The sequence below is a fragment of the Peromyscus californicus genome, unplaced genomic scaffold (genome assembly GCF_007827085.1).
Source record: "Peromyscus californicus insignis strain IS unplaced genomic scaffold, ASM782708v3 Scaffold_5__1_contigs__length_169319896, whole genome shotgun sequence".
Classification (NCBI taxonomy): Eukaryota; Metazoa; Chordata; class Mammalia; order Rodentia; family Cricetidae; genus Peromyscus; species Peromyscus californicus.
Genome location: NW_026294573.1, coordinates 5,690,618 through 5,714,634, shown reverse-complemented (window position 1 = coordinate 5,714,634; position 24,017 = coordinate 5,690,618). Strand labels below are relative to the sequence as shown.

The 24,017-nt window shown below is 45.2% G+C and overlaps 1 protein-coding gene and 1 long non-coding RNA gene across 4 annotated transcripts; one reads left to right on the top strand and one right to left on the bottom strand.

The window, feature by feature from the left end:
• Positions 1-1,293: 1,293 nt before the first annotated feature.
• On the bottom strand, positions 1,294-10,219 carry LOC128096925 (uncharacterized). The gene is made up of 4 exons (XR_008213768.1): positions 10,026-10,219; positions 8,211-8,314; positions 5,216-5,348; positions 1,294-3,922 (listed from the first exon to the last, which is right to left on the bottom strand). It is a non-coding gene; the product is annotated as an uncharacterized LOC128096925 (long non-coding RNA).
• Positions 10,220-10,353: 134 nt separating this feature from the next.
• Positions 10,354-23,791, top strand: Errfi1 (ERBB receptor feedback inhibitor 1). Of its 3 annotated transcripts, none has more exons than XM_052717062.1 (4): positions 10,354-10,567; positions 20,001-20,195; positions 20,308-20,384; positions 21,238-23,791. In XM_052717062.1, exons 2-4 carry the CDS (start codon positions 20,074-20,076, stop codon positions 22,419-22,421), a joined length of 1,383 nt encoding a protein of 460 aa, XP_052573022.1. In that variant the 5' UTR covers positions 10,354-10,567; positions 20,001-20,073; the 3' UTR covers positions 22,422-23,791. The 3 variants fall into 3 exon arrangements, with proteins under 3 accessions (XP_052573022.1, XP_052573023.1, XP_052573024.1); XM_052717063.1 differs by lacking the exon at positions 10,354-10,567 and adding an exon at positions 10,687-10,978; XM_052717064.1 differs by lacking the exons at positions 10,354-10,567; positions 20,308-20,384 and having other exon boundaries at positions 20,082-20,195.
• The last annotated feature ends 226 nt before the right edge of the window (positions 23,792-24,017 follow it).

Sequence of the window (24,017 nt, the reverse complement as noted above, 5' to 3'; positions counted from 1 at the left end):
GGTGCTGCTATGGTGAGGCGGATCAAACCCTGGGCTTCCTGCAGGAGAGCTTAACTCTCTCACCAAGCTACCTTCAGAGCCCGGAAGAGCTCATCAGCACAGCATTCCTAAGTCCAACACAGTTTCCAGCAGGGAGGAGCTGCAGGGCAGTGCAGGAGCCTCCAGATCCTCTCCTGAGTCATACAAGCCTCATTCCCCAGGCTCAGAGGGCTACAAGGCAGAAAAATGGGCCTTAACTCAGCTTCCAGTCTTCACTGACTATTGCCTCAGCTGAGGAAGACTGCCTTGTCCAAGGGTGTTCTTCCTGCAAGCTAGGTGAGTGACTGGAGTATGGGGTTGAAGGAAGGATTCTGAGGCACACATCCAGAGTCAGAGGACGCCATTGCAGAGGCCTGAAGTCACAGCTCACCTTTTCCTCTGCTCTTCTTCTCCCTTCCCTAATGTCCGCCATGATAATCTCCATCCCAAAGACTGCAACAAATAGCCAGGGCAAGGCACCCAAGTGTGAAAAACCAGAAACGTGGCTGAAGACCAGCAGAGGCAATCAACCTACAGTTGGATTTTTGTGTAATTTATGTAGAGGATGCAATTAAATATTTAGAAACTGAATAAGGTGACTAAATGAACAAATCAGGAAGCTCAAAGATGATGACATCCAGGCTCACAGGTGGCCAAGAAGACTGGAGGAGAGGATGAAGGAGATGCATTGAGGGGAAAACAAGACATTCATAAGCCAACAGTGTTCAATGCTGTTGATAAGAAACCAGCTACAGGGGACATCTGTGTAGCCTAATCACATGGATTTCCCCTTTTGCCTACTAAGTGTATCGATCCTACGACCTGGGGGCCACGTGGGGCCAAAGACAGCTGGGAACGCAGCCCAACCCAAAACCCTAAGCTCGCTTACAACATGGAGATTTATCTGTTGCAGTTTTTGTTTTAGTTTGGTTTGGTTTTGGTTTTTCGAGACAGGGTTTCTCTGTGTAGCATTGTGCCTTTCCTGGAACTCACTTGGTAGCCCAGGCTGGCCTCGAACTCACAGAGATCCGCCTGGCTCTGCTTCCCAAGTACTGGGATTAAAGGCATGCGCCACCACCGCCTGGCAATTTTTGGTTTTGGTAACTTGATTGTATGGTTCTCCAGCTGAGATGGCATGTGTTGCAATGTCAAAAGGTTAGACAGGCCTGAGTCTCACCCCAGGAAATAATAATTTCCCCCACCCCTCCATCCCTCCATCCCTCCACCCCCGCTCCTTCAGACAGAGCTCTTTCCACTGCCAGTCACAGAGCTGGGTGCCTGCTCAGGCTTGGCCTATCAGAGAATGGCCTTCTCCACTCCAGATTTGGCCAATGGGAGATTGCATTTCCCTGGCCTTCAATTTGGACTAGTGAGACTCAGATCTAGGGTTTTATTCAAACCACAAACTAGGCCTTTTATATTTTAGTTGGAGGGCATCAGGTGTGCTGTCAGGTATTACGCCACCAAGATGTCTTAAAATGAAGCCCACGTCTGGCCAGCCTCATGGAACACCTACATAGAGAGAGAGAGAGAGCCTTCAGCTCCACCCCAATCTTCTCATGCTGATCCACTGAATGCCTTTTGTTATTCATGAGGGGGGGTTTCTGTTACTAGCAAACAAAAAATTCTGACAGAACTTGGCTAACCCTCTCCCCATTCCATACTGAGCATAGGAGCATGGGAAGTTAATTTATCTAAAGCCTTACATCATGCCCAGTTCTAATGCTCTAAATGTTACAAAAGTGTTAGCTATTATTAGTTATTATTCCTAATCCCCAAATAAGGACATTCATCCTATTTATAAAATCTTCATGAGAATATGAATAGGCATTCCATTTTCTACTTAGGCAGTTGTGCGACTAATGGGCCAGCTTTTCATCATGCTGCACATCACTGATTGAGGGTTCCGGGTACAAAGCTTCCTCTGTCTGTGATTATTTCCTTACTTTAGAGTGCTTCCAAGAACTATCTGATTCTCAAAGCCTCTATAAGGATATAGAAGCTCTGGCATTTCTATGATGAATTTTCCTTTGTTTTGTTTTTTGTTTTTGTTTTTAGGGTTTTTTGTTGTTTTGTTTGTTTCTTTGTTTGTTTGTTTGGTTGGTTGGTTTTTCAAGACAGGGTTTCTCTGTAGCCCTGGCTGTCCTGGAACTTGCTCTGTAGACCAGGCTGGCCTCGAACTCAGAGATCTGCCTGCCTCTGCCTCCTGAGTGCTGGCATCAAAGGTGTGCACCACCATCGCCCGCCTTTTCCCTTGTATTTTATGTCAAGTAGGTTGTTACACTCACTCCCTCTCTTGTCCTATGATTTAAGCCTATACCTATGATCAAGGTGGTGCTGTGTACTAAAGGGACAGAGAAGTGCTGGTGTTTACAGTGTCCTATACTCTAACTAATGAGGCGGGCAGAGGCATTTGAAAGCATTAAAGGGAAGGGAGAAGGTACCAGAAAGCTCAAAGGACTTTGAAAAGGTCCAGCCATCAGAAATGCATATGACAGGTACTCAGTATCAGTGGAGTGAGCAATGGTCACCTTGGATATCCTGGCGTGTCTCCTGATGCAGCAGGCAGAGTTGGTTAACAGAGCTGGTGTTCTTATATTTCCAAATTCAGGAATCCAAGTTTTGTCATGTGTTTTCCCAATGGCCTTCACTACTCACAACCCTCTAAGGTTCAACAGAAGAATGCTCATTCATCTTAATATCATAGTAAAGCATACTTTAAAAAAACACATACACACAACCCTACAACCTTTAAGATATCAGACACATTTACTCTGATGAAAAAAGGATTCTCTGCGGAAGGGGGAAGGGGCAGGCATGGCTTTAATGGCACAATCGGACTGACCAAAGAAGGGATAAGAAACAATTCAAAAGAAATGGTCACACACGGAAGGACAAATTTATCGATTACCAATAATAATCAAGCCATTTTTCTGAAATTCACAGTCTATCTTGTGCAGACAGTAACAACCCCAAAGCCTGGGTTCAGCGCTCTGGTGGAGTTTCTTCTGCCTGGTTACCTTTGCCATGCTCTAAGCACCAAAGGTTTTGTTGTAGAAAATCAATATCAACCCATATTTTCCAGAATAAGGTCACCAGCTCAGCACCATTCCCATTCCAGTAAATGACCAAGGACAAGAGATGAACTTTCACCTGAGATGGCCTCTGTACCCAGGATCCAGGCCCCAACATCCAGAGATCTCAGCAACTCTCCTGAGTAAGTAGGTTGTCAGTGTCCACCCATGCTATAGGGCGAAAAGAGCTAAGGAAAAAACACTGTGCCCCTGAGCAGACCTGAGATCTGGCCCAAGGAAAAACACCCTGACCTGACCCCCAGGACCAGGGCTTGAAATCCCACGAATCCCTGAGCTTGCCCCAGAGTCAGGCTGCAGAATCCCACCAATCCCTCAGCTTGCCCCAGAATCAGACCACAAAATCCACCAATCCCAAGCTACCCTGGAAAGCTGCCCCCCCACCATAAGCTCTGCACCCTGTTCAGTTCTCTGCTGCTTCTCACCTCAGGGGCAGCCACCCTCCTGGATTCTTCCTTCCCAATAAATCTCTTGAGTGAGGTTTGTTGTGGAGTGTAACATTTTTGCTGGAGTGGAGCCCAGCTCTAATAACTTTTGCCAGAGCCAGAGAGCAAGAGCAGAACTGTGACACTTTCACTGGGGAAGAGTTGTTATGCTCCAGGGGTGCTGAGCAGAGCTGTAACAACTTCTCTGGGGAAACCCTCCCCTGCCGGAGCGGAGTTGTTACACTGACTGGGGAACCTTCCCTGGAGCAGGGCCGTAAGCAGCTGTGTTTACAGTGACTTTGCGGTATTCCCGCTCCATCTTCTGCCTCAGCTGCAATGCTGACAGGTGCATTACCTTGCACTGATGAAGTCAGTCATCTGGCAAACCTTGGAACAAGAGAATACAGCTTCACCTCTCTTGTCTTCAGGTTTTCACCTAAGTTCTAGACCCTGTGTTCATAAGTCACACCTCTTTCACGCCCTAACTCCCCAACCCACTCTGTTTCTCCTTGTATCTTAATGATTGTCTGAAATCGCAAATCATCCTTGACTTTTCCTTCCCTCTGTTTCTCACGTGCAAGCTATAATGAAGGTCTATTACTTCAAAATCCAAACAGAAGCCCAGAATCTGTCTCTAGAACCTTCTCACTCCCTCCTTTCCAGATGCCACCATCTTCTCTCACACTATCAGTTCACACTCGAGACACCTACAGTGGCCTCCTAATGTCTTCAGGCCGAGCCCTCTGCTATCCCACTGCACCAAGCTCTCTCCCACGCTGGACTGTTCCTTTCTGCAGGGACTTCATCGAGACCACCTCTTCTCACACTTCATCCAGGTCTTAGTACATCTCTCCCATCTCCTGCCAGGCTATTACAACAACTGGTTCACCTGCTAGTTGTCTATGGTCTTTCCATTAGACTGTAAATTTCACGGGGCAAAGATCATGTCCTCTCTGTTTACCATGTCCCCAGTACTAGAACAGTGAGTGACCGGCAGGAGTGAGCAGCTCGCTAGATTTGACTTGAGCGAATGAATGCTTTGAAGACTCAATTTTCCAGTGCTCACAAGGGCATCCAAGGGTTGCCATGAGCCACAAACAGCAGATTCCCCACCTCATAGCCTTGCACTCCCTACCCCCGCCACCTCTCTGTTCCCACTTAAACATGGCTCTGCTGTGAGAAGAGAACCAGCAGTCTCTCCAGTAGAAGCTGCTCTTTCTCCCACTCGGGCACCTCACCGGAAGGTGGATTTACTCCAGACCCTCCTGAGAAGGAGCACAGCACAGAAGGGTTCGCTAACTTCTCAAAGAAAACCATTTAGTGAGGCAGCCAGGAAGGATGAGAGAACTCAGGGGAAGAGAGGTCATCCCATGAACTTTAAAACCTAACTTACGGCTTTACAGTGCTGTGACACGTGTGTATGAACTTATATTTATAAATGTGTATATGTAAATGTATTCATATTAATACCCAGTCGTCCAGTAGACCCGCTGTCCTGACATCCCATTCACATACAGGGGTGTGCAGGGGCTCTAGGCTTCTGTGTAGATGAAATTTAGTGTGCTCTGAAGGGACACGCGCTTGAGCATGTGCGTGAGTTGGAGCTCAGAGCTAACTGCCACAGTCTTAGCAGCCACTTCCCACCTTCAGGCCACGGAGAAGCTGGGACCTGGCACTTACTTCACTTCTGTGCAGCCTTTTCTCTGTCTAAGCTTTCACAGCCTCGAAGGGGGTTACTGCAGTCACGAAGGGCAGTCCATGAATCATGTATGCTCTTTGGAGGCAATGAAATCACCACCTCCACCTCCGGAGACTGTATCAGGTAGAGATAACAATCTAAAATTGGAGCATTTACAGCAAAAGGTGTTTAAACATCTCTCAAAGAATATATAACAATAACAGTGAGGATAACAATACCACCGATAGTATAAAAGTAACATTTCTGGAACCCCAGTTGGCCCCGGGCAGTGTTCTACATGCTTTCCCATGCTAATCTGTTTGTCAAATAGCCCTGTTGGAAGAACTGCTCTTATTTCCAGGTTACTGGACACTAGAGCCGAAATACCTGTCTGGAAGACATACAGTTAGAGCTTCTGAGGGCCAAGCGAGGCTCAAACACAAACGCTCAGATTCCAGCTCTGCTCTCCGCTGCTGCTTGTCTTTGCTTGTGTGTGTGTGTGTGTTTGAGACAATCTCACTGTGCAGCCCAGGACACTTTGGACTTTTGGTCCTTTTGCCTCAGCCTTCTGGTTGCTGGGATTACAAGCACGCACCATCACGCCTGGCTGTTGTACCACTTTCTTATTCTTCTTTACTCAGAAAAAAAGAAAATACCAAGTTATTTTAGGGCTAAGCCGAAGAAGTAAGCTGATCAAGCTTTCCTTATTTAATGACGTAATTTAACTTTCCATATGTACTATGTATACATGAGTAACATGTATCTATAGAAATACACCCTACACGTACTGGTAGTGATAAAGAAGCAAATTAAGTTTCTGAAATCTCTTAATGCAGAGTTTACATTAATATTTTAATTAATTAATTTGGCAAGGGACTAGAGCACACCCTACTGGCCAGCTAATAGGAAATACAGTACATACTTTAGACAAAATGTTTAAATGTGAAATACTTAAGAGAAGCTTGAAAAAAAAAACTATCTCAAAAACATCTAGCTTATGTATCTAAATATATTAATCCATAGGATGTTAAAAATGTCTTAAAGTTATAAGTTCTAGAGATGTGGGTAGAATTGGGAATACAATGCTTGTTAAGGGAGGCTTACGTACATAAAAGACGACTCAATTAAAAACAAATGGGCTGGGCAGTGGTGGCGCACGCCTTTAATCCCAGCACTCGAGAGGTAGAGCCAGGAGGATCTCTGTGAGTTCGAGGCCAGCCTGGTCTACAGAGTGAGTTCCAGGACAGGTACCAAAACTACCCAGAGAAACCTTGTCTCAAAAAAACAAAAAACAAACCAAACAAACAACCCCCCGCCCCCCCCCAAAAGATGGAGTCTGTCTTCATTCTGAGGAAAAGAAGTCAATTCCTTCCCTACAACACTCCAAACAACAGACTAGGAAATTCTAATACAATTAGCACACACAATCTTCTCATAGGCTACAAATCACTCCCAACCTTTGTGGCGTGCGTGTGCGTGTGCGCGTGCGCGTGTGCGTGTGTGTGTTGTGTGCCCTTTTAAAGAGAAAATCTAGAAAAGGACAGCAATATCCTGAATTACAGAAAGAAAAACAGAAATGTTGCGAACCACTGTTTTGCGCGTGCGCCTGCTACTTTTCCTATGGCAGCTGAAGTTCAAAGTTCTGGGGAAGCCTCTGCTGTCATGCAGCACTCCTTGTGAATGAATCCCAGGGTTCTTACTCTTTTTATTGTTTCAGAAGTTCAGACATGGCTGTAGTGGACTTTGATCAAGTCCACCCCTGCTCCCTCCCTTTCAGCTCCTTCCCAGGCCCTCTTAAACTTTTCAAAAATAACATTTAGTCATTTAGGTGTGAGTGCGTGTGTGGAGGTCAGAGGGCAACTTGCAGGACATGGGTCTCTCCTTCCATCATGTGAGTCCCAGAGATGGAACTCAGGTGAGCCGTCTGGACAGTCTGAGTCTCAGGTTCTTATGCGGGCTTTGAAGTAACCCACAGTTTGCTGCAGATATGGGGGGGGGGCTATTTCCAACAGTGTAGTACAGTAAACAAAAGGCCTCTAAGAAATAATAGTTTCCACTGTTCATGTATTTTTATTGCACTCATCTACAGACTAGTAAAAGGTGTCTAATACATCTTATGTATTGAGAAAAACAAAGGCCCTAAGATTAATAGGGTAATGCGAAATGTGTTTCTCTTTTAAGTATTTCTTTTTAAACAAAGCACACAGAACACTTATAATGAAGAATAAACACAGAAATGTGTGTAGTCTTTTATAGGTTTGCTAAGGCCCTGTGTGGCACATCGACGCTTAGACATGACATGTGGGATCGCTTTAAGAGAGCAGAGGAAAAGTACCTCTGTGAGTCTCAGGTTTCTGAGCCAGAACCTCAACCTCGCTCTTCCTCCAGAGGCGGTTAAAACAGAGTGGTGCAAAATGACAAACCGGGTCAACATGACAGAAGACTAATGTTTTAAGACATGGTATTTCACTTCTGCTTTTAGAGAAATCAGCTAATAAAAATTCCTCGGGAAATGGCCTCAAAGCTAAACCAACTTTGAAAGACTTTAAAAAAGAAAAAAGTTTCAATTTCTGGGTAGAGGCAATTTAAAACAAGTTAGAAAAGAATATTTCCTCTAACTCTCTACTCTGGTATCTGAACTGCTAAAGTCAATGAACAGCAAGGGATCCGCAGACCAGAACAACTCCACGTGGCTCAGTGTTTTCACCTCAAACTCTTCTCACACTAGTCTACATTGTTTGGCATATCAACGTTATTCTAAACTATTATTAAGCAGCCTGTAGAGCATAAGTTTTCTCACATAATTCCTCCACAGCTGAGAACACTCCATTAATATGAGTAATTATGGCCTAAAGTCAGCGAAACAGAAGTTCTAATTACTTTTCCCCCCAAAAAAAGTGTAAGGTAAATGTTTATTTTGCAAGTTTAAAGTAGATCTGAAGAGAAAAACCAGATAAATCATAAAACTATTTTGTGATTTTTTAAAATATAATTTACCAAAACACTAGCACATCCCACAGCTCACAAGGGTAGATGAGTATCCTGTTGTCCGTCTTTCTCCACAGAAGGGGTGTGTCCCAGGGTTGCTCTGGTGATTATCACTGTTTTATGAATAGGGGATATAAAAGCACACCAATAAGGCTAGAGCACAAATTACAACTGTATTGTAGTCACCAGAAATAGAGTAGCCAGGGCTCTTTTTGGAGGAAACTGGACCCACTGAAGTCCCCATTCAGTAAACGCTGCACTGGGAGGCCTGAAAAGCTGTTCTCAGGTAGATCTTTTAAACACACACACACACACACACACACACACACACACACACACACACACACACACACAGAGGGGTGAGGGGAGAGGGAAGGAGAGAGAGAAGGGGAGGGGCACAGAGCATATGGGTATGAAAGGTGAGGGGCATGTGTGACTTCCAAAGCCCAGTCAAGCTGCGTGTAGTGACTTCCTGCCACCTGTAAATCTCAACACTCTGGAGGCTGAAGGATCATGGCATTTGAGGTTAACCTGAGCTATACAGTGAGTTCTAGGGCAGCTTGGGCTACAGAGTAAACTGTCTCAAAACCCACCAAAACCTAAATAAGCAAGTAAATAATAAATATCTAGTTAATTTGGCAATGACTAATATCCATAAGGTTAAAATCCTTACTATGTGAAAGGCAATAAAAAGATGGGAGAATTGGACTTGTAGACCCACCAGCAGGAGGAGAAGTAGACTTCCAGCATTTGGTCAGCCTGCCCCTGAGAATAAACAGGCAAAGGAATACTTGAGATTTTTCTTTTCTTTCTTAAAATCTGGTGTTTGAGGCCTTGAATTTAAAATTAGGCCTTTGAGTTAAATTAAAAAGAATGCAAGTCAATACTGGAAAAGGCAAATCATTTCACGGGGCACGAAGTTAATAGTTAACCAGATAACGAGGCCAGAGCCTCATTCCATATGTTAAACTGGCCCAATTAGGTAGTGCTGAGCATATAACTATCAGGCATTCTTGCTGAAGTGCAAGAAGGGCTCTGTGCAGACCAGAGGTCAGCCACGGGTCTGTGGCCTCTACTCTCAGGAACACCATTAGCGAAATTTGTACTAGTTCAAACTGGAGGGCTTTAGTCTGTTTGCCTTTTTTCTTTAACTACTCTTGGTTTATCGTTGTATTATTTATTTTACGGTTAAACTGTAAACCTAAGTTGCATCACCGGATTTCTGCCCCAAGAAACCTCCTCCCTCCAGACTTGATGGCGTTTTGTCCTTGGGCATCAGCGGCCACCCTGGGGCCAAGAGGCACGGAGAACAGTACGAGCTGGACAGGTAAACCAAGAGGGCTGGGGGCAGGTGTGAGGGAGGCGCCCAAGATCAGCCCAGCTCTGCCCCAGGCCAGGGGCAGGGGAGTCTGGAGGGAGGCCTCCCTGATCCTGCCCACAGAGCGTGGCCGACCGCCCCCGGCCGTCTCTCCCTGTCGTGCTGTCTCTCACCTTCCTATACTGTCCCTCACTCTCCCACACTGCCCTTTGATTGCCCACATTAATCGTCACAGTGCTCTGCAGTGGCTCGCCCTGCTCGCCCTGCTCGCCCCTGCCCCTCCATCCCTCGGTGTCCTCAGCCAGGCCCTGTCCGCTGGCTGCAGTCCCATACTCCATCCCCTGCAGGACGCGGGTGGACGTACCGCCAGCCCTCACTGCCCCTCGTCCCTCTCCAGTCTTCCTCTCTCTCCCTGCCACCCCTCGCCTCTCCCTCACTGCACCTCAGGGTGCCCCCTCCGTCCCACGCCCCTCCCCACCCCGGGGTCTTCCTCGGCCCGCGCGCACCTCAGCGCCACTTCCTTCCCCAGGGGCAGGAAACAGGGCCGCTCACAGCCTTCTGAGGAAGGCTCAGTCAGGCCTTGGGGCTCGGCGGCTCGCACAGCTGCAGCCCAGTCAGAAACGTCCCCTCGGGAGACGAGGCGGCCAGCGACGCCTGGCGGGCCCCACACGAACGCTTTCGTCGCGGCATTGCCCCTTTAAGCAGCCGGCCGCCCGGATTGGCCGCCCGGGGGAGGCGGGGCAGTGAGCGTCGACGTCACGCTGTCGGCTCATCCTATATATACGGGCGGCGGCCCGGCGGCGGCCGAGTGCAAGGCGGGGAGTGTGAGCTGTGTAGTGTGCGAGCGAGCGAGCGTGCGGGCGGGCGGGCGGGCGAAAGCACGGGCGACCGAAAGCACTAGCAAGCCTACGAGTGAGCAAAGAGAGAGAGAGGGAAGGCGAGAGAGCGGCGAGGCGCCTGCGCGATGCTCGGGCCCCTGAGCCCGCGGCGCTGAGCCAGCCGGAACGGACATGCGCGGGAGGGCGCCGCGGGGCCCCGCTCCCCTGGGGTAAGGGGCCTGGCGGGTGTCGGGGAGCCGCGGGACACGGGGTGAGGGCGGACGGGCGGGCTGGACCGGGGGCGGCGGCGGCGGCGCTGCTTCCAGGGGAGGTGCGCGGGATGGGCCGGGGCGCGTGAGTGAGGAGCCGCGGGCCGTGGGCGCTCTCGGCTTCCCGCCGGGGCCATGCACCGGCGCGCACACGACACGTCTCCACAGCCCGGGGCTCCGGAGCGGCGGCTGCAGGGTCTGCTGCGGCCGGGGGATGCTGCGGGGAGGCTGGGACCCCCTCCATCTTCCCTCTCACCCCGCGCACCCGTCAGTCCGGCCCAGAAAGCTCCAGCGAGAAGCTGCTGCGGGCTCGGAGATTGCTAGTCCCTGGTTGGTACCAGTTCTGAGTCGCAGTCCGACTCGGCGACGAAGGTCATTGCCTTTTTTTTTATTTTTTAATTCATCCGAGTTCTTCCGTGGCCTTTTCCTCCCCAGGAACGTGATTCTTTGCCTTAAATGAATTAAATTTTACAGAAGGAATGAAACTGCAGAATGAACTGTTCAATCGCAAAGGCTTCTTGGCAGTATCGTGTATTTATATGTATGTCGTATCTTTGTTCAGATTAGCCGTGATTGGTGGTGCTGGATGGGTGCTTCCTCAGTCTTTATTAGGATTTCATCATTGCTTGAAAGAAACCGGTCTCCTACCTGATAAAAATGTGAATAGATTGTTAGTCATAAACTTAAGTGTAGTAAGAATAGAGACTGTAGCTTTAAAAGAGATGTGACGGGAGGCACACCTGCAGCACAGGTAGGGCCGGACTGGTTTCCAGGCAACTGTCAGGGGTGAAGAAAGGTGAGGTATAAATTGCCTTTTTTCTTTTTTTTAAACCTCTTGAAAAAAAAAGGGGGGGGGGAGTTCTACAGTTTTAAACTTCCTTAAGTCTGTCTATACTGGTGTAGTGGGTCTGCATCTGCTGAGACTGGAACGTCAGAGTTCACTATCTGCTCTTGCTTTTTAAAAACCTTTCTTAAAACATGTATGCAATTACAGAGTTTTAAGAAAAATTTTGCTTAAGAGACCAAAGGTAGTCTGAATACCTATATCAGCAAAAGGGCAAATTTTATAAAGACAAAAATAATAAGCTGGTTTCTTACCTGTTAATTATGGCTGATTCTTATCAGTCCATCCCTTTCTGGATATTAGGAGGTTTGAAAGGAAATACATGAAGATTTTTTTTTAACAGGGACTGGACACATTATCATGGCCTCCACATCCTCACCTGTGTTCTGGTGGACATTTGCTAATAAGTGGTAAAAATCTTGAACTGTAGATTTCTATCTTGGCAAATAAATTAGATGATAAACTCTTTAAGGGCAGGCACTCTGCCTTGAATAGCTTTTATTTTACACAGCCTTGCACATAGTTGGTGTTGATAAATAAATGCATGAAGGCTCATCAGGATTGACCCAGGCACTGATAAGGTTTGGAAAGAAAATCTGTTGTTCTTTTTTAATGGCTGTTACAAAATGTCTGAATTACTCATATTTTTGAGAGGTAGAATTACTGATTTTTAACGAGCTGGATTTCGTACTTTGAGTTCACAATAGATACTTTTGAGCCATTTGTGTGACTTAATTATGTTGTAGTTTTTTGTTTTGTTTTGTTTTTTAATGAAACTCTTTATTGCCACTTCTCCGAAGTTGTACTAGATAATACTGCCTTTCTGCTCGTACTAATTGTAGCTTTTAAAAGCAAGTTCCCTAAATTACAGGTGCAATCTAACATGCTTGCAGCTGACCTGATTGTCAGCATACCATCAAGTTGCTGTAGAAGAGAGCAGAGGAGGGAAAGGTGGTGCCCGGGATAATTCCTGGAATTTGAATGTCGTTGGCTCCCTCTACAGAGAAACAACCCCACTCTTAATCTCCATAAATATGAACTGGTACCTCATCGTCAGGATGCACATAACATCCTTTGCAGGTGTTGGCCGTGCTTTAGGAAAGCTAATGAGTAATAACTCACTAGATAAGTACAATTCAATTGTGGCGTTCTGACATTACTCACACAGTTTAAACTCGATAAATGTGGATAAAACTGGTGAACTTCAGAGTCCAGAATGTAAATTAGTAACTTAACAAGATTGCTGTTGAGAGAAAAGTTAGTGTGGGATTCAAACTTAGAGGTGAGATTTGTAGTCGTCATTGATAGTTTAGTCCATTTTATAATACACAGTTGGGGGCAGGGGTATTGAAAATGGCTAGTCTTTCAGGCCTCAGTGAATAATACCTTTAAAATCTGGAATTAGAGGTCTTTTCAGTTTTAAATAGAATGGTAGTAAGGACTAGAAGTTACTGTTCGAAAGCTCTTATTAACAACCCATAGACAAGAAGAAACTTCGCTAGTTACAGAGTTTTACTCCACATGGAAGGTGCTTCTCCTACCTCATCATTCCATGGTTGTCCTTTCCCTGCCCTTTAAGACATCAGTTCTGAAGCCACCTGTCTAGTGAGGCCTCCTCTGACCACCTGTGTAAATAGTTCCCTGCCTCCTTATCCTGTCACAAGATATCACCTTCTGACATTTATTATCCCCCTCCTCCTTAGATAGAGGGTTTCATCAGGCAGCAGTCATTTTTCTTCATCTAAAGTAGTATCTAGTCCAGCAGAAGCATTCAGTATGCATTTGTGAAAATAACTGTTTGTTCTCCTAAAAGTTTGACCTGAAGAAGTTGAGGACCTGTTCCTGTCTTTGCAGTTAGCTAACGTGGAGGTCTTAACTATCCCTCCTTTGTATGGTATCATCCCTTTAGGTAAGCAAGCGTGTTAGAAGAAGCAAGGCTGCTGCCTAAAATGATGATACCACAGAAGGGAGAGGTGGTGGAAGTGTGGTGAGGAAAATGCTGGCTAGCTTACAGCCCAGAACAGCCCAGATGGCCTTTTTGCTCAGAGCAGTTTGTTTCACTCAACTGCATTCCTTATTAGCAGAGTGGAGATTATAATCCCTGCCTCTTCTTAGAGGGATGTTGTAGGGATCAAGTGAGATAATGTGTAAGAAAGTGCTTTGTAATTTGTAGAGTGCTTTACAGATAAAAGAATTCTGTTACTGAATTCCAGGTTTTATGATAGAGCCAAGTTATATTGGGATCCATGCTATGAGAGTATTAAAAGGAAGCCTATTGGATACATGTAGTAACCCTTTTACAAGTAAGGACAAATATATGTCACATCAGATACTATGTATGACAGAGCCATTGTGGGGCATCATTGTAACAGTAAAGATAAAGACCATCAAAAGAAGTATTTCAAGTGGTCAGAAGGTTAATTTATGCCTTGATCTGCCCAGTTTAGATATCTAGGCCAAATAGATAATTGGTGACTTTTTAGTAGGGAAATTTGAGGAAGTGAAATGAGAACGTTCATAGGCTACAGGTTAGTTACCCAAGGAAATAGTTACCAAATATAATCCCTCCAAAAATGTATTCGCCTTACCCATAGAAATCAACTGTGTATCTTAAGCATTTTAGCCCATCAGTTGAAGAGCCTGGCGGACTAGAAGAGAGGCTGTGGTATGATCAAGAGACTGAACTTTGAGGCCAGGTTTCCTGGAGTAAGCCTTGGTGTTACTGTGGCTCATCAGATCTGAGATGGACCAAGTTCCAGAAGCTCCTCAACCGTAATTGAGAGTAGTAATGGTAACCCACCGGTACCTTACAGGGTTGGTGCAAGGACAAAACCCTGAAAAGGCTTCCTGACAGACAGTGTCCTATGAATGTTACTTATTATTAACACCTATGTGTTAGTTTTAACAATCTGGAGCTGCCCATTGGGTGACTTAAATGCTTGTTAAATAACCGTGAAGTTTTAAAGGCTCACTTCCCATCAGTAGACTACTGTGCTCCTTGTCATTAAGATTACAGCAGACTCCACAGGTCTTTCACAGGTACGGTACACTGCTTGTGTCAGAAAGGAAGTCTTCCATCCTGTGTGCGCTCACCTGTTTGTGGGTGACTGCTGGTGGCTGTGCTCTGTAGGACAGGTACCGATGACAAAACAATGCATTGCTGAGACACAGACCGAATTACAGCTATTGGTTGTGGTGGATGAACGAATTGGGGGGGGGGGGGTTAGCTTACTGTTTCTTAAAATACTTAGCTAGGAATTTCTGACTTACTGAAGAAGTTCTAGCCTTTGATTTTTATTTTGACAGTCTGGATATAGAATGTTTTCCTTGTTGCCTCCACTTTCACCGGGTGCGAGTGGGCCAGAGTGGGGGGGGGGGGGGTACATTTAGAGCCCTCTGAGGAATGCAGTTGAAAACACAGAAATCTTCATTTCCATTTCATCCTTTTGAACAGCATTTTCATATTTGTTGAAGCTGTCACATTTTACTTGATTCTATGCATGAGTATCATAGTTCATTTTACTTTAAAAGTCATTGATGCATCTAATACAGAGGCCATTTCTGCCTGGTTTTCACGGAAGCATATAACAAAGATTTTCTTAACTTGCCTCTTTCTTTCCCTATCCCCAAATCATAGCTTCTGAAATGAAACCGAACAGGCTTTTACTTCAGGCCTGTGTCCTGAAGTAGCTGTGCAGACTGAAGTAGCTGTGCAGACTGAAGTGGCTGTGCAGACTGAAGTGGCTGTGCAGACTGCTGCCCCTTTGCCTTCAGTAAATGAGAGCAGGTGGCGGCATCTGCTTGACTCGACAGTTGCCTTCGTAACTCCTTCACATCCAGGAAGATGCATGGTCACTCTTTAACAGCCGAGTGACTAGAAGTGTGACCTATTCTATGATTTTAGATCCTCCTGCATAGCTACAGTAATGCTGAGCATGCAGGTAGATGTTAAGTGGTTTTCCTCAGATTATTAATAAAAATCCACAAAACAGCCAATAAAACTGATTTCCATTTTCTCTCAAAGGTGATCAGACTTTCTTTAAACGAGCATAGACAGTGGTGTATTTGGAGAAGCTCAAAGGTCACAGCATGTACCAAGTTTCTAATCACTTTCTTTGATGAATTTTGGCTTTGTAGTTACGTTATGTCTTCCCTGGTTAGGTAGGTAATTGTTAAATGCAGCTGAAAAGACCAATTATCATTCTGAAGAAACATAAATCAGGTTCTAGAACCAGATTGAAAGAAGGAAATTACATCACACTCTTAAATAAGGAAGCACTGGGCAGAACTGGATGAGTTGTAAGACAAAAATGTGCCCCTCCTCCTCTCGTGGATTGCTCCTGAGATGTGTTAGTGAGATCTCAGAGCAAGGTAAGCGTATCTAGGTTACTGCCTTAAGGTAGCCTGGCTTTGTGTGTTAAAGCAGTGTCAAAGTGAGTATTTTCAAGATAAAGGCATGTGAGTTCATAGAAAGCCATGTGCAATGTGCTCTTTGGGTATAATGTGACTGTTTTGTTTTGTTTTGTTTTTAAAGAAAGTAACAGAGTAGCAACAAAAGCAAGGTAGATGGATTACAATCCCACAGGAGTAGTATGTAAAAAAGTACAGTTTGTTTTCACTGCTTTAAGTACATCCTAACAAGCCATTTAGAGAGGAGAGCCATGCTAGCCGCCATTGATGCTTAGACTTTTTACTCAGCCTACATACTGCCCACTTTGGATTTGGGAAGTGAATTTAGGATATTCTACATGTGTTAGATTATTATTGGGCCATCTCAACCTTCTAGTAATAGTGGATCCTGTAACAATTTTTTGTGCTTTTCCCCTTAGCTCCTCTTTTTAGCCTGGGGAAGATCTCATGTAATTACATTTTAAAGTATGAGATGGCTGTTTTCTCAGTGTTCACTTAATATTTAAGTAAATATGCCATGATCTACAGGGGGGAATGTCAGGCACCAGTCCTGGATTTGGAGGGTAGGAGGGGAGCCTGGGCATAGCACAGGATAGCTAGGAACAGAGAGAGAGACGTGGTTCTGGCTTTCAATAAAAGACGGGCTTGTTGAGGGAGCACAGCAGAAGAGTGAGTCCTCAGGGGTAGAGGACGAGCGAGCGACAGCTGGAAAGGGTGGGTGAGGTAAGGCCTCTTTGTGGGGGTCTTTGTGCCAGGGAGGGAGGCTTTAGAGGCTTTTATGGCTTCTTTTTGGGGTGGCAGTTGAGGAATATTGATCTGATCCTGTTGGTTGTAGTATGGTTTTAAGTATTTTCAGACTGGAGGCCAGCTGTGGAGCCAGTAAGGGGAAGAGAGGCTTGAGAAAATGTAGACTGTATGGAGGTTGGCAGTTGAAACTCAGGCTCACAGTGTCACCTCAGGAAATGTGATCCTCCTCCAACAGAAAGGGGCGGGGGGGGGGGGGGGGTTAAGAGAAGGAATTGGTTTCAGAGCCTGTGAGATGCCAGAGGCCCATCCAAGTGGAAAGATAATCACCAGACAGTAAGAAATGCAAAGTTGAAGCCAGGTTGCACTTACCTGTTTAGGAACTGTCTGTGGAGTTGAAGCCATAGAAATGAATTAAATGATTTTAAGAGTAAAATCTTTAAAAAGGCTACTAACAGAAATGAGGTATTGGTATTTAACTGCATTTTGCCTCACTAAGAGTATTAAAATTACTTCATGATTGTATAAGTTATGTCATGCCCAAGGTTATTTAGGTCCTGGTCTGTACTGTGCTACCTGAATCAATACTCATTTTGCTGTTCTTGCATTTCCTAACAGGATATCATCTTGTACTTTGAGGTATTGATATTCGTACGTATCTTTGCAGTTATTTTCTTCATGGTTTGAAAGGTAGAGCTAGCTCTGCAGTTAGAAGGACTTGAATAAAATTTAAAACATTGTAGCATTAGTCAAATCTCACTTGAGCAATATGTGTTGCTCTATTTATTAGCTTAAATTTGACCAAGTTGATTTTTCTGTCCCCATCAGGAATAAACAGCCTGATACTGGTTTTGTGTTTTTTTAAGAGAGGTAGAAGACGTTCTTTCAAGTGGTTTTCTAACCTTAGTTTAAAATCTGGAGAGAGAGTGTGTGTATCTAAACCTTAAACCTGTGGCATGTTGCTCTTTGGGGTTTTACAGCCTGAAGTTATTTTCCAAAGGATGAGAACACAGCAGTTATATTGCTCTCCTTGCTTCTGCCATGCAAGCAAGTAGGAAGTTCGGATAGTTTCATAACATGGCCCATTCACAATTCCCCATTGAAATTTAGAGGCAGGTCACCTTCTATGAATACACAAAGACACTATTGTGGTCAGAAGTGAGCTGGCTTAGTGAACACAATTCTTTTTATACTAAAAAAATTTTTTTTTCCTTAAGAAAGCTAACAAGGAGGTGATGGAAACAATGAATAAAAAATAACTTTTTCTAGAACATATAAATAATTTTAAGTGACCACTGAAATGTAAGTTTAGGATTCCAAGGCAGCTTGAGCAGAGGCGATGGTTACACAATCATTCTGTTGAAAGCTAAGATGTAGATGCATTAGGAGGCCGACACAGTAATTACTAGTAGTACTGGTTGGCTTGCCACAGGTGGGGGCTGGGCCTTCAGAACCCCGCAGCCTTGTCCTGTGATCGGGATGAACAGTCTTCAGACGTGTGCTTTCCAACTACTTAAACACCACGTTCTTCCTCCCCTCTCGTCTTTCATTTTCACATCACCACAGACCCTTTCCCTGTAGTCTGTCAGTGCTGTTTAGAAAAGGCTTGATAAGCCCTGGCTAAGCACACACAGGGAGAGGCTAGCCTTTTTTAAAGTGTTTTTTAAATTATTACTTTATAGTAAATGACACATCTGCTTCATTTCAGTAATCTAAAAACAAGACTCAAAGACCTCCCATTAAATGAGGATTTTTAAGTGACAGATCTTTTTTGTGTGTGTGTGTGTGTCATGTGTCTTTGAGAGACTGGTTTAAAAAAAAATAAGGTTGACTCTTTGAAATAATATTGTAAGCCTGTCATAAAATCACTGCCTCAGTCATCGAAACAACTAGCTTTGTAAACATCTATGGAGTATTTTTTTTTAGATCATTAGCTTAAAAAAACAAACAAAACCCTTATGCCTTCCATATGGTTTATATTCAGTTGATAACACTTATTGAGCCAGGTACCTGTGAGTAAGGTAGTAGGGACACACAGCCACTTGTTCTGAAGTCCCTGTATTAGGCCTGAGATTTGTAAATAATGGCTGTTTAGTTGCTGAGCAATAATAATAATAATAATAATAATAATAAGGAAGCATCTGTGATGCCTCTCCAGCCAGCAGATGCTCCCTAGTCTCATCCTTAGTCCTACAGTGTTAGCACTTGGTAGGTATGCAAATATTTAATGGAGAATGGTGTAGACAATGTGTGGAGATCTCAAAGGGGCCTGTGTTCTGGGCAGTCGACAGATAACATCCTGCTGTCTATAAAGGAGAAAAGCCAAGCTTGCTAAGTGCACATGACTATCCGAAGACAACAGAGCTTGGTGCTTTTTAGTATCTGCAAAGTACTGCACCGTAAAAAGTAAAATAGGAATAGACGTATGGGGCCTTCAGGCCTGTAACATCCGATAAGGGGGAGTTCTCAGTTGAAGAGGTGAAGAACTGTATTTTGCCTTTGTAATCCATGCCTTACGGGGAGCAGAACACGAATTACTGGGTATCTCACAAAGGAGAATACAAAGAATGTCCCTTAAGTGTTTATCTTTGAAAGGGAGGGAGGAAGCTGTCCACAGGACACTGAAGCTGGGAATCTTGCAGAACTTGATTTTTACAAGATAATAGAAATTAGTATCTTCATATATGACTGTCTTCTTGAGCAAGTAATAAGTGGAGAATATGTCTTGTGTGACCAACTCTGAAATAGAGTCCAGATAAATGTTAGGCTGTGGGGCAGGTAGGTGGAGACTCTCTGGAGTGTGGGCACTAGTGATTGCTAGCTCAGCATGTGAAACAGTACTTTCTAAAATTACTTTTTTTTCCTGGGGTGGGGGAGGGTAAGGCAAGGTCTTGCTATGTACTCCAAACTGGCCTCGAACCTACCATCCGCCCGCTTCAGTCTCCCATGCACTGGGATTACAGCAGCACACCACCATGCCTGGCTTAAACTTCCTTTTTTGGCTTGGGAAAACTGGGTGGGATCTGTTGTGCTTCCTGCCTGGTCCAGCTGTGCCGTAGAAAGTCGGTTTAGTGGGCTGCAGGAGGTTGTGTGCTTTGGAAAGTGACTCGTTTGCTGTGCACCTGGTAAGCTCTGTAGCAAGGGTTGACTTTTCTGGAAATGGATTCTTTCTCATTCTGTGAAAAACATTTCAAGTGTCAGGTTAGTGTTTAGAAAAAATAAAAATTATTTTGCTGTCTACATTTTAAGGATGCTCATGAGAAGAACTAGAAGGTCTATAACCAGATTTTTCCACCTCCCCTCCATCTCGAATATTAACCTACTTATGCTGCAATGTAGACTATACTATTTCCAAATTAATTTGACTGTTCTCTTATTTCTTCTTGATTTCCCCAGGGAATGAAAGCTACTGGTTGACTTAGAAACCCCTGGGCTTCACAGATTTGAAGACATCCCAGAGTAAGGCACGATGTCAACAGCAGGAGTTGCTGCTCAGGATATTCAAGTCCCATTAAAAACTGGATTTCTGCATAATGGCCAAGCCTTGGGGACTAGGAGGAGCTGCTGGGGCGGCGGCAGTGAGTTTGAGAAGTAAGTCAGAAGTGTAGTGCCCCCGTCCATGTTCTGTGTGCATTCCTGAGCTACAGCCACAGAAGATGTGATTGTGCTTGCTCATGACCATGGTGTTTTCCTTTGCTTTCAGTAACTTTCTAAACATTGATCCAATAACCATGGCCTACAGTCTGAACTCCCCTGCTCAGGAGCACCTAACAGCTCTTGGTATGTATGAAAGTCTGCAGAGTAGCGCATAGAGCCGGAGGCAGTCTGATTAGCTTTGCCTTGTCCTCAAGCAGTGTGTTCTAGGACACCTAGGCGATTTCCAACAACAGTGACACCTAGTGACAGCAGATGCTTCACTACCTGTACCCCAAGTTACTGATTCTGAAGTGAACTGTGGAAATGGGATTTTTCTAAATCAAGAATTAATTTGCTCTCAGGGATGATGCAGACTTAACTTTAAACAACCTTGGACATTATGTCTTGTGTATTCCTAGTACTAACGCACATTTAAAAGCAATAGGTGCAAGTAGTACACGTGGTGATCAGACTTAGAAAACTGCAGTATTTTAATGTGAACATTATGTTCCTTAGATTTTTGTCAAGAGCTTCTTATCAGGTGAATGCATTGCAAGTGAGTCCATTCATTCAATTACGATATGCTGGCAGGAAGGACCTCACCTCGCCTTATCTCCCTCATGCCCAGCATGCCTTGTATTGTCGCATGTCTTAAGTGGCAAACCTGGTGTAGCATGGTACTTGTGTAAATTATATGCTGTTCATCTTCTGTGAATTTTGCACACGTCACAAAACTTGCCTGGGACGTGTGGGTGTATGCCGAGCACATGTCCAAGGGAGATGGCCGAGATAATTTGTTCTTTGAACCAGATCACGTGTGTTCCCCTACTCTGGCTCTAATTAGACCTGTGGTGCTTGCATGGATGTCCTCAGGGTTACAGCAGTCAGGTGTTTCCCTGCCGTGGGTAGAGAGCTGGAGCTCAGTCCTGGGCCCTCTCATGGGGTGAAGGACAGAGAGAGTAGCACTGCCTTTGATCGGTGTCTCCGTTCCTTTCAGGCTGTGCTTCGCGGCCTGCTCCAGTGAGTGGCCACTTCTTTGCAGACTGTGGTCCGTCTCCAAAGTCAAGCTTGCCCCCTCTTATTATTCCCCCAAGTGGCAGCCTGGGACAGCGTGAAGAGGATCAAGTTGTGTGTGGTTTTAAGAAACTCTCAGTGAATGGGGGATGCACATCCACACCTCCACTTACCCCTGTCAAGAACTGCCCTTCCCCGTTCCCCTGCGCAGCTGTGTGTGATCGTAGCTCCCGGCCGCTCCCACCATTGCCCATCTCTGAAGACCTCTCTCTGGATGAGGCCGACTGTGAGGTCGAATTTCTAACCAGCTCAGACACAGACTTCCTTCTAGAAGACTGTGCACCTTCAGATTTCAAGTATGATGTTCCTGGCAGGCGAAGCTTCCGTGGGTGCGGACAGATAAACTATGCATATTTTGACACCCCAACTGTTTCTGTAGCAGATCTCAGCTGTGCATCTGACCAGAACAGAGTTGTTCCTGATCCGAATCCTCCCCCACCTCAAAGCCACCGCAGATTAAGGAGGTCTCACTCAGGACCAGCTGGGTCATTTAACAAGCCAGCCATCCGGATATCTAGCTACACACACCGAGCTTCTCCCACCTCAGATGAAGATAAGCCTGAGGTCCCTCCCAGGGTTCCCATACCTCCTAGGCCGGCAAAGCCAGACTACAGAAGGTGGTCAGCAGAAGTGACCTCCAACACATACAGTGATGAAGACAGGCCTCCCAAAGTCCCCCCAAGAGAACCTTTGTCGCGGAGTAACTCCCGTACCCCAAGTCCTAAAAGCCTTCCGTCTTACCTCAATGGGGTCATGCCCCCGACACAGAGCTTTGCCCCGGACCCCAAGTATGTTAGCAGCAAAGCCCTGCAGAGACAGAGCAGCGAGGGGTCTGCCAGCAAGGTCCCCTGCATCTTGCCCATTATTGAAAATGGGAAGAAGGTGAGTTCAACGCATTATTACCTACTACCTGAGAGACCGCCGTACCTAGACAAATATGAAAAGTATTTTAGGGAAGCAGAAGAGACAAACCCAAGCACCCAAATCCAGCCACTACCTGCTGCCTGTGGTATGGCCTCTGCCACAGAAAAGCTGGCCTCCAGGATGAAAGTGGATGTGGGTAGTCATGTGAAGCGCAAACACTTATCCTACGTGGTTTCTCCATAACTATGGGGGTCATGGCTCAGTGGAAGTTACATGGAGCGGATGGCTTCCAGTTTTCCGATTTGAGGTTCCTGGAACAGGCTGCAGAATGCAGTCGGACTCCGTCTTAATGAGAAAAGCTCAGAGCAGGCGTGAGGCGCTGTACGCTGGGAGTCCCCGATGATCAGCGTCGGAGAAAAGGGGAGAATGGGAAAACTTTTACATTTGACTACATTCTATACCTATGTATAAATGTGTGGTGTAACCATAGACCATAGCTGCAGGATAACCAATTAGTCACTGTCTTAGAGTAATATATATTCAGAATAATTAAAACCAAGCTGGAGGAACAGCTCCTGATAGTGTGAAAATTGAGCAAATGGAAGAAAGCAGTATTGTTAGATCAAATTATAAATTTGTGTGTTTGTTAAGTTCAAAGATTCCTGGCGTTAGGGCCTGCTGTATAGTTTGTGTGCCCTCCCCCCGCCCCCCACCCCCACCGCAGTTTTCTCCATACAGGACAGGGCGTGTTCTACACTAGGCCTTTGCCATCTTGTTAAAATCATTCTCTGGCCTAACACATCCAGCTCTGGGGGTTTGTCTTGTTGAGGAGGACAGCAGTTTCTGGACCACATTATCCCCTGTGTGCGCCTCGTATCTTGAAAATTGACAGAATTGGTGAATAACTTTTCCACACTATTCCTGCTTTTCCCCATCTATTGAAATGGCCCTTTGTAGCAAGAGGCTTTCGAGAAAGTGCGACGGAGCCGTGCTGGCCGTAGTGGGGGTGCAGGTTTTAGAGGTGCGGCCGTTAGCTATGTGATTGAGAGTCACTGTGGGGATGGATGGTGTGTTTGTGTTTTGTTTTTGTTTTTTAGACTTAATAAACAAGTACAGCACAAGCGGGCTTGTGTTGCTGGTTCCTGGTCAGTATTCCTGGGGTTGTTTGCTTTGTGAGTGAGACACTTCTGACCAATAGCACAGAACGTCTTAACGCCAGAGGTCACTTCAGCATCGTCCTGCTTTGGAAACTCATGGCGGGCTGCTTCACTGCCCTGAGATGCAGTGAGACACGTAGCTTTGTTCAGTTTTTTATATCCTCTGATGCGTTTATCTTCTACAGATAAGCACAAAGAGAAGGTGCTTGCTAACAGAGGGGCACTGCTGCGATGTCCCAACAAGCTGTTCAGTTTCAACTGCTGAATGACATTATTTGAGCTATTTAAAGCTTACTGTATTTTAGTATGAACTAAATGAAGGTTAAAACATGCTTTAGAAAAATGCACTGATCTCTGCACTGTGTGTACAGTATTGGACAAAGGATTTATTCATTTTGTTGCATTATTTTGAATATTGTCTTTTCATTTTAATAAAGTTATATTACTTATTTATGACACCGTTAATAATGTGTCTTGTCTAAACTCTTATAAGATGTCTCAAGCAACTGCTAGTCTTATTTTTAAGCATGACAGAAGAGTCTCTGAAGTTAATACATGTTGAAACTTATTATAGATTTCTAAATGACAATTTGAGCAACTTACTTGGGTATTATACACATGTATGGGGGCTGAGGACTTGGCTCGGTTGTTCAAATGCTTGCCTAGCATGCACAAACCCTGG

What these genes read in the sequence shown, in the direction of transcription:
- Errfi1 (XM_052717062.1), top strand. Translation starts at nt 20,074, where the DNA reads ATGTCAACAGCAGGAGTTGCTGCTCAGGATATTCAAGTCCCATTAAAA. An exon ending in GGCGGCAGTGAGTTTGAGAA is followed by an intron (nt 20,196 to 20,307) that starts GTAAGTCAGAAG and finishes CTTTGCTTTCAG; the next exon opens with TAACTTTCTAAACATTGATC. An exon ending in GGAGCACCTAACAGCTCTTG is followed by an intron (nt 20,385 to 21,237) that starts GTATGTATGAAA and finishes CGTTCCTTTCAG; the next exon opens with GCTGTGCTTCGCGGCCTGCT.